Source organism: Schistocerca piceifrons, unplaced genomic scaffold (assembly GCF_021461385.2).
Source record: "Schistocerca piceifrons isolate TAMUIC-IGC-003096 unplaced genomic scaffold, iqSchPice1.1 HiC_scaffold_1032, whole genome shotgun sequence".
NCBI classification, from domain to species: domain Eukaryota; kingdom Metazoa; phylum Arthropoda; class Insecta; order Orthoptera; family Acrididae; genus Schistocerca; species Schistocerca piceifrons.
Window position 1 is genome coordinate 95,340 of NW_025726833.1, and position 10,100 is coordinate 105,439.

At 58.1% G+C, this 10,100-nt stretch overlaps 1 protein-coding gene across 1 annotated transcript; it reads left to right on the forward strand.

Moving 5' to 3' along the window:
• The first annotated feature begins 7,763 nt into the window (after window positions 1–7,763).
• On the forward strand, window positions 7,764–9,617 carry LOC124725219 (atherin-like). Its single transcript, XM_047248455.1, has 2 exons — window positions 7,764–8,384; window positions 9,246–9,617. Exons 1-2 carry the CDS (start codon window positions 7,764–7,766, stop codon window positions 9,615–9,617), a joined length of 993 nt encoding a protein of 330 aa, XP_047104411.1.
• Window positions 9,618–10,100: the final 483 nt, after the last annotated feature.

Below are 10,100 nucleotides of genomic sequence, written 5' to 3' on the forward strand. Positions count from 1 at the left end.
TGGGTTAGGTTAAGCGTCAAACTTAGGTTAAGCATTCAAACACGTCAGGCGTCAGAGGTTAGGTTAGGTTAGGTTAGGTTAGGTTACACGTTAGGTTAAGGGGTCGGTGCTAGGTTAAGAAGCGTCAAACGTAGGTTAAAAAAGCGTTCAAACGTGAGGCGTGAGCCGGACAGCTTACCTTACGTAGACGTTAGGGGCTCACAGGCTGAGCTCACCTCGCCACACCACAGGTTAGGTTAGGTTAGGTTCGGTTCGGTTCGGTTCGCTCGGCTCAGCGTAAAGCGCCGAGGTCAGGGTTACGTTCGTTCACCTTCGGGCGCCACACTTTCGGTTGAAAGGTCGCGACGGGACGACGTCGGCAGGCACGCCGCAAACGAACAAAAACGTACAGACGACGTCGGAAACCGCCGACAGACGGGGGAGCAGCACGACCACGACCAGACACCGAGCGCGAACGAGACACACGCGAACCACCCCCACCGGCCAAAGGGCACCACACAACAACCCAGAGCACCACGTGTCGACACCAGAGCAACCCGCCGCTCACGCGACATGGCTGGCACCGAAGGGCAACCGCCCGCAACTGCGCTTTCCGCGCCGGCCCGGATGCACGTCGTGCTACAACAACACCACTACCGTACACAGCCGCTGTTCACAACATCACTATCAATGGCGCGCCCGCGGCTCGCCGCCGTCGCAGTCGCAGCCCCAACGCCAGCACCTTTGCACCACCATTCACACGCACCGCAACACAGCTCGCCGACACAGCCGAACAAAACAAACACCACACAACAACAGCAACAACGCCGCCGCCTCTACTTGTGCCGGCGACCCACCCCGCCGATGGCGCACCTTTCGCCAGCCGGCAATCGACACACACGCACCCACCCACCGGGGCCCAGTGCAAAAAAAAAAAAAAAAAAAACACACAAAAACAAAAAAACCAAACAACACAAACGACACGGGAAGCGCACACCGCCACTTCGCGCGCACGCCACCAACCAGTCGTCGTCTCAAAATAACAAACACAAACAAAATAAACTAACAACTAGGGCAACACAAAACCAAAACGCCTCGCACGAACCGCCCACAAAAAGGACAAGCACACGCACAGCCTCTGCTGACGACCACGACGCAGCGGCACGCTGCTCCTGTCCCGCGCCCCGCGCCCCACTCGATTCACAACTCACGCGACACCGTCAACGACGGGCTCGCTTCCCGCAACCTACCACCTTTCCGCCACGACGCACAGCCCCAGCCCCACCCGACGACGCCCGTGGCAACGACTGCACTTTCACCACCGCCTCCCCCTTCCCCCCCCCAAAACACACACACACACACACACACACACACACACACACACACACACAGCCAGCCAAAAACGCACTCGCGACCCACACATGCACGTGCATCGGCACACGCCAACCAGTCAACGTCGACAACCACACGCAAGGCTCGAAACGAAACCGGCGTCCTTCCACGTTGCCATCAAGCTACGCGACACAAGACACAAGGAACCAACACAACAGCCGGCCCCACTAATTCCCACTCTGACGCCGCAAAAAGCACACCGAAACCGCCAAACGCACGCACATTCCCCTTCGCACTGACACCACCGACCGGCTCGCTACCACACACCTCTCGGCAGCCGTTTCACGCCAATTCGCCACACCGCCCACACAGTCGACAAGCGCCCGCCCTGTACGGCACACGCAACGACGCAGCGCAGCAAAGGGCGCCCGCAACACATACCTCTCCGCCGCCCGACGCGCCAACCGCCACACCACACCGCCAGCCACTCGCAAATTGTGCACTGCCACCAGCCACACGTCCAACACGCCGCGCCGCCTCCGGCCGCCCGCCAGGGGGCGCTCACGTCCGCGACAACAGCGCGGCCCGCCGGGCCGGGCCGGGCCGGGCCGAACCGAACCGAGCCGCCGCTGCTCTGCACTCGGCACGGCCACACCCTGCTGCAGACCGGGCTCGTCCCTCTGTACGCGTCTGCCTGCGCATCAACACAACACGACCTTTTTTTTTTTCTCTCTACCGCCATCCCTCCTCCTCGCGTTTTACTCGTTGTTGCAGCAGCGGCGCACACCTACACATCCACAGCCCCAGCCGAGCCGGCCTCACCTCAGGGCCCGCCGCCAGCGTCTCCTCCTCGGGCACAGGTGCGGTGCTGTGGCCGCCCATCCAACCACATTGCTGGCCGTCCAGCCACCAGGCGTTCCCACTGCCGCGAGCCACGCCGCGCACCGACCCTGCTGCAGAAAACGAAGCATAGCCAGAGACCGACCGATACACAAAGCAAGCCGTCGCCTCGCCTCTTGTCCTTCCTGCCTTCCTTCCGCCCCCGCCCTTCTCACACCACCGCCTCTCCACTTTCGCCCCCCCCCCCCTCCTTTTTTTTTTTTGTTTTCTTCTTTCTTTCTTTCTTTCTTTTGGCCCTCTCTCCTTCCCGCCATGGCGGTTACGGCACCGCCTGCAGCGGCAGATTTTTTGCGCCCACACGCCTACTCCTACCACCATTAACCTTGCCCTGCCCTGCCCTGCCCATCAACGTCGCAGTCGAACCGACGCTTGCCAACACACATTACGCGCCGCCGCCACAGCACCTTCCCTTCCCACAACACACCGACGTCATCACACGCACCCAAAACAGGGGCCACGACCGTGTTCCTCGCCCACTCCCATCCCGCACGGTACGCACATTCCCAACTACTACCGCGCACCCTCCCTTTCCAATCTGTGTGTCTCTGTGTCTGTGTCCTGTCCGCGCGTGACGCCTCCCAACATCCGCCGTCCCCCGTCCCGTTTTCGCCCCCATGCCGTCGTCGCGCCGCCTCCTCCCCGTCCACCGCCGCCCCTGTCCGCCCCGCACCACACCATACACCGCTGCTTGTCCCGGCCGTTGCCACCAAAGGCGCCGACCGCAAACGCGCCACGCCGCAGCCCCCGTGCGTCTCGCGCTCGCTTCCATCTCCGTGCCGACGCTGCCTCTCTTCCCACTCGCACTCGACCTCGACAACACAGTCTTTGGCTCCGCCACTGCGTGTTCCGGTGGTACGCACGCTGCAACACGTATGTATTCATTACCAGAGCGATGGCGAGGCATGACAGCATCTCTGTCTGACCAGAGAGTTCTTTATCGCTGCTAGTCGGCGCTTGGACCGCGCCAGACGACAGTAGTGGCACGCACCGGGTCGCCAGGAACAGTTGTTATATATATTGTAGCGCGAGTCGGGAGAGGTAGTAGTCGGTCGACAGTAGTAGCGGGTGGACGGTTGTACTGAGCGGGCGTCGGCGGCGTGCTCTGCTCGTCTCGCGACTCTGGTCACGGTTCGGGACGATGTATAGTATATTGTGTTATAATCAAAAGGTGGTGTGACGCTGCATTGCGCAAATCTGATAACGTATGTTCATTGTACTTATTTTGTTCAACAACAAAAGCCCCACTATTACTTTTTTTCTAAAGTAACTTTTGTCTCTTAACGAAAAACATTCACTTTTTAAAGACTACTTCCTATGGCATTTCCCTCCAAGGAGTGCAATTAATTACCAGCCAGCACTCATTCATTGCACACAGCTGTGTAAGGGGTATCTACAATTGAGGAGCGGATATAAATGCAATTTTTTGTTTTTTTTGTTTTTTTTTTTTTGTGTGTGTGTGTTGTAACCTCCCAGCAAATTTTAAAATAATGGACAATGTTATTTACGGATGCCAATGGACATTGCGCTAATTGTAACCTCGCCCACAATGAGAGGTATTGAAAATGGCAACAAAAATGTGAAATTCGCAATCTGACTCAAATATAAAGTCTTCACACAACATTTAAAAAAGTCCGTTCAGTGACAAGAAACTTCAATTAAACCGAAATATCGGTCTTTGGCCCTGTGCAAAACAATCAGAATTAAAGTGTTACCTCCGAATAAATGGATGTCACATTTCTGCTCTGGTTGTTGCGCAGCGCTTGGAGGAACTGCATTGCAAATAGTAATATTCTCTTTTTTTGTGATTTTAGTGACATTTTTCTTCAAAGAAGTGGAATGAAATGTGAAGTGCAACGAACTCTTTAGTTCAATAAAAAATTAAATGTTTGAAAAATGCTTTTGAAATAAAAATTATTATTGGGGAACTTGTTGGAGAATAATTACAATAAATACAATTTTTCATTATCTAATGATTGTATTAATTAACAGTATACCTTATTCACCATCTTGACCAGTGTTGCCGACCGCCTACATCACACAACCGCACTCGGCTGCTACTACTGACCGACCGCTCTGCATGACGACTATTAGCGTACTGCACGCGACGACTACTGACAGAGTACAGCCCTCAACTACACAGAGCTACGGACTCGCAACGACTACTGACTGACTGACTGACTGACTGACTGACTGACTGACTGACTGACTGACTGACTGAGAACCGCTCGCAACACGCGCAGTCCAGCGCAAACTCTCTGGTCACAGATGCTACAATGTCTCGCCATCGCTACTATGTTACATACGTGTTTCAGTGTCTTTTTCATTGGGGTAACGATCTTTGGCTCTTTTTATTCTGAATACAGGGCCAAAGGTCAACGCTGCTGCCCTTATACAATTTATCAGGTTTCATTATGTCTGTTGCAATGTTACATACGGTTCACTCTTTCATTAATATTATCGTTGGGTTTGTTTTGTAGGGACGTTAACATTCTGGCACATTTTTATTATCATCGGACTCTCTGCTATTTGTGCAGGGAGGTTATACCTGGGTCCATTTACATTTTAATATTGATAGACTTTTTGTTTTCTTTTTTGTTTCTTGTTGTTTTTCCTTCTTTTTTTTTGTTGTTTTTTTTTTTGTTTTGTTTTTCCCGCTCTCACCACCACCGCCGCATCACGCCTTCCGTTTTCTTGGTTTCTTTTCTGTTCTTCAACTGCTTCAACATCACCGCGCCCCATTTCCACACCACAGCCATCAGCCTCCAAGACGGGCGGGCGCAGTGTGCCATTTCCGGCGCACAAGCACACCCGTACGGTACTCTCCTCGCCCCCACGCCACCAACAACACAGCGACCACGCGGCTTTCAGGCACGGCACGGCACCGGCGAAATGCGCCGCCCCCGCCCCTCCGCGCATCCGTCCGTCTCGCCACGTTCACTGACAGCCGCGTCTGCGGCTACACCACGACAACCACAACACAACACCGCTCCCCTCCCTGGCAACTCACATTGTTTTTCTCCTCCTCTTTTGCACAAACCACAACGCCGAGCACAGGCGCAAGCCACCCACACCGCGCCCCTCCCCGTCCCGTCTTTGGCCGCCGCTCCTCGTTTCCTCGTTTGCCCCCTCCCATCTCCCGAAATGCCATGCCATGCCAGCAGCGTTACGCATGCCCCTCCCCTGTCCACACAACACTACCGCCTAACGAACAGCCTTTTCCGGGCCACATCCAGGGCACGCCCACCTCCAAACACTGCCAATTCACGGACACACACACACACACACACACTCACTTTCTCGACACCTTTCTGTACGGAGGGTGCGTCATCTCGACCGTGACAGAGTGACGGCAACTATCGACGATCCATTTCCCCCCACTGGTAAAACATGTCCACTAACACCTACATACATCATTCAAGTACACAGACAATAGCATACACACAATGGGAGGGCACACGAACATGGACGGCACGGCACTGTCATACACTCTTCCTCAGAACCATATCAACAAACGTTACGTACATCCGGGAAAGCGAAAGCGAAAGCCCAATGCAGCCGTCAAAGGTAACGTTCACCACGGCAGACACTTGCAGCCGCGCCGCCGTTAAACGCATTTCAGTGCGGCTCCAATACGCCTCCGACACGGGAACGTTCCGTTGCTCTACGAATGCGTTTCTCCCCTTTTTCCCTTCCTCTCTCTTTTGCCCCCCCTCCTTGCACTCTTGCCTCATTCCTCACGTTCTGCCCAGACATTCGACCGATCAAAGTCAACCTTTCGTTACCGTTCTCAGCGCGACGGTGTACAACAGTATGACGGGTGTGCCCAAGACTTCGGTTCAGTTGCGTGACGCCGGTCTATCGCGCCGATCGACAGTTACTCAGGGGGCGACGCATCGGACCACGTCACCGACACACAAAACACTTTCAAACAAACAAATACATACCGGATGGACACAGACAAACACGTGTACAGACATTCGCCAAACAAACGACCGCCGCCGTCGTCGTCTAGCGTGCATCTTGAATGACGACATCGGTGTGCGTGCGTCGTACGCAATCAGTCAGACACGGCTATCAAACATCAGAGTCGAATGGTACATCATCGTGCGTGTCGCCGTACACGTACAGTACAATACAACAACAATGCGTCTTAATGGCACGTTCATTTCAACGTCACTCACACACCTCCACGCTGCAGTTACGTCGCACCATTGTCAAACTCGGCGTACAGCAAAGGGAATAGTGGGCGGCAAAAAAAAAACCAAACAAAAACATTTCACATTTCACCCTCGCCATGTATGATGTGCAAAAAAACAAACCCGCAAACGGCCGTCGTTACGGTGACACAAAAGTCGCCGATCACACTGTCCCCCCTCGCAGACGGGTAACACACACACACACACACACACACACACCAACAACACCAATGGGTCAAAAACCACGCCAACGAGGCGTGCCACCATTCCACGCCACGGCGACCAACCTCGTGGCCGTACCCCGCGCAACACGCTTTGACGCGCCCCCCCCCCCACCCACAATCAAAATGCACACATACATCACAGCCGTCCACACAAACAACAACAACAATTCCGCCCTTCCCGCAAAAGGCAAGTTGGTGGCCCTGAAAAGGGCCGTTTTGCCGCTCTCGCAACGGAGGAGCCTTCTCTCTCCATCCTTCCTTCCATTCCAGAGCCACCTCCTTACTTGGAGCTCGTGTACTTGGTCACCGCCTTCGTGCCCTCGCTCACGGCGTGCTTGGCCAGCTCGCCAGGCAGCAACAGCCGCACAGCGGTCTGGATCTCGCGGGACGTGATGGTCGAGCGCTTGTTGTAGTGCGCCAGGCGAGAAGCCTCGGCCGCAATGCGCTCGAAAATGTCGTTCACGAAGCTGTTCATGATGCTCATCGCCTTCGACGAGATGCCCGTGTCAGGGTGCACCTGCTTCAGCACCTTGTAGATGTAGATGGCATAGCTCTCCTTCCTCTTGCGCTTCTTCTTCTTGTCGCCCTTCGAAATGTTCTTCTGCGCCCTGCCAGCCTTCTTGGCGGCCTTCCCGCTAGTCTTGGGCGGCATCTCGAACCAACGTACGGCAGCAGCAACACCAGTAGCAAGCGCTCCGCTCTAGTCAGCGTCTCCCCACACAGTGGCACCCGCCGCCAGCCGCCGCCGCACCTTTACCAGCTCGCCCTGTTGCGGCCGCCGACCAATGGGGCGCGCGCGCAACCGGCCGCCGCACCCGAGCCCATAAAGCACCCCCACCCCGGCTGCGCCGGCACGCACGCACACACGCGGCACGCACACGCACGCACGCACGCACGCACGCACGACGCACGACGCGGATTGCGGTTCGAGATGTCGATGAGAGAGGATGCTTTACTTGCGAAGGGTGTGGCGGATCGCCGTCCGTCGGGGCCAGCTCAGGCGACTGAGTTGATCCCGGTGGCGGCCCCATCCGGCCCCCCACTTATGACGAACCGGCTTTCGACAACTGACGCTGACGGGTTTGACTCATCGGATTTTGACGCGCACCCTCGTGATCGAGTGTTCATTCTCATGAACAAACTCGCCCACGGGGGCCCCTACCCTGGTCGAGAGGACGACGAGGCGGCTATTCTCGCCTTCTGCAACATTCAGAAGGCTGCCGCTCTACCGCACACGAGGCAGCATGTGTCGGGTGTGCCACCGAGAGCCCCGCCGGTCGCATCGCACGATTTTGCGGTCCCGGCGGTGGCGGCCTCGGCGGGAGTTGCGCCGCTGGCCTCGACCACTGAAGAGGTCGATGTGCCCCCGGTTGCCCCCCTGGCCCCGGAGACACGAGAAGAGCCCGTGGCTGCGCTAGCTGCAGCTACCGAGATGGAGGACATGGACCTGCCGGACGCAAATCTGGCTGAGGCGATTGCCGAGTCGGAGCGCCGTGACACCGACCTTGACGCTCCCCGCGCGCCCAGAAAGCGCCGGGCTGTGACGCATGACGACTCTGACACTCCCTCTCAGACATCTGAAGGAGCGAGGCCGCGGAAGAAGGCCACCAGGGCCTCCCGCACCTCCACCACCGAGTCTGGGCTGACTCTCGCGGGCTCCTCCCGGAGCACCGCCGCGCAGAAATCGACGAAGACCACACGGCGGCCCACTCGTTCACCTGCTGCTTCCCGACAGCCGGACGAGGATGGTTTTGTCGCCCCGCCCCGGCGGCACACTGCCAGGGCCGCTGCGCTGCAGCTACCGACCCCGCTGCCGACCGCCAACACGTTTGCGGGCGTCAGCGACGATGCGATGGAGGATGGCGCCGCGCCTCCGGCGCCGGCCCAAAAGAAGCCGCCGCCTATAGTCATCCAGTGGGCTGGCGAATACAAGGAGTTCCAGCAAAAACTGGACAGGGTGGCCACGTCCGCCACTGTCAAGAACGCTGGCCGTGACCTTTACAAGGTCACAGTGTCGACCAACGAGGAGTACCGCGCGGTGATGGACGCCATCTGCAAAGATGGCCTCCCGTGCTACACGCACCCCTCCGAGCCGCTCAAACTTCTGAAGGTGGTATTCCGCCACCTTCCCCTCAAGTTTGGTGCGGACTACCTTCGCGAGGAGCTCGAGGACCTGGGCTTCGGCGTCCGGTCCACCGGACTAATGAAGTCTCCACGTACGCATCGCGACATGCCACTGTACCAGGTTGTCCTCGTTGACAACCTGGAAAATCGGAAGATTTTCCAGGTGCAGCGGGTCGGCCGTGTCAAGGTCGCAGTGGAACCTCTCCGGGCCAGAGGCAAGAGGGCCCAGTGCTTTTCCTGCCAAAGGCTCGACCATGTCTCCCGCTACTGCTCCATGTCGCCCCGCTGCGTTAAGTGCGCGGGCGGGCACGAGAGCAAGTCTTGCGGGCTTGCCAGGGAAGACAAACCGACGTGCTGCAATTGCGGCGGCACGCACGTTGCCAGCTATCGAGGCTGCTCGGCCTTCAAACGGGGCCGAAATCAACCGAGGGGAGGGACCGCTCCTTCTCGTAAGGTGCACCCGTCCACCAGCTTTGCTGCCGCCACCAAGGGAGGACCAGCTTCCGCCACCCGAAGTTCGGCGCTGGTGGAGCGTGAGACGCGGCCACCGACCGCGCCGTCCACGGCTTCGCCCGTGGGGGTGGCAGCCCCCGCGCCCACGCAGGGCGCGCGGGCTGCCGCCCCGCGCAGGCGTCGCCGGCGTGCGGGCCGGGCCACCCCTGCCGCTGCACGACGGACTGTCGAAGACACTCTGCCGCCGCAGAGGACGACACCTCGTGCTGCGCCGCGACCGGCTGCCGATGCTCCGCGGCAGTCGCCTAGTACGGAGCGGCCGCCCCAGTGGCGGAGGCCGCCCCAGCGGCCCCCACCGCCCCCATGGCCACCGACGCAGCTGAGCTCCGATCGCTATTGCGGTCGTTGAGCCAGCTGCTCGAGCAGCTCCCGGTGCTCGTCACCGCGGTCACGTCGGCCCTTCAGGCCGGCGTTGCAACTCCGCCGTGCCATGGATAATCGCCATATCCATGGCCTCACCGTTTGCGCCTTCAACGCAAACAGCTTGGTCCCCCAACAAGGGGAATTCAGGGAGTTCTTGCGCGACGAGGCAATTGACATCTGCCTCGTGTGCGAGACCTTCCTGAAGCCGGGAATACACGTGAGGGTGGCCAACTATCGGTGCTACCGCACCGACAGGCTGACCCACGGCGGAGGGACGGCCATCTACATCAAGGCGTCCCTCAAACATCACGAAGTCCAGCTTCCGCCCCTCGCTGCAATGGAGGCCACTGGGGTGGCTGTCACCACGACGGCGGGGGTCATCACCTTCGTTGCGGCCTACAGGCCGCCGAGGGGACTGCTTCAGGAGGCTGACGTCGACGCCCTGCTGGCACTGCGCGGGAAAGTCTTC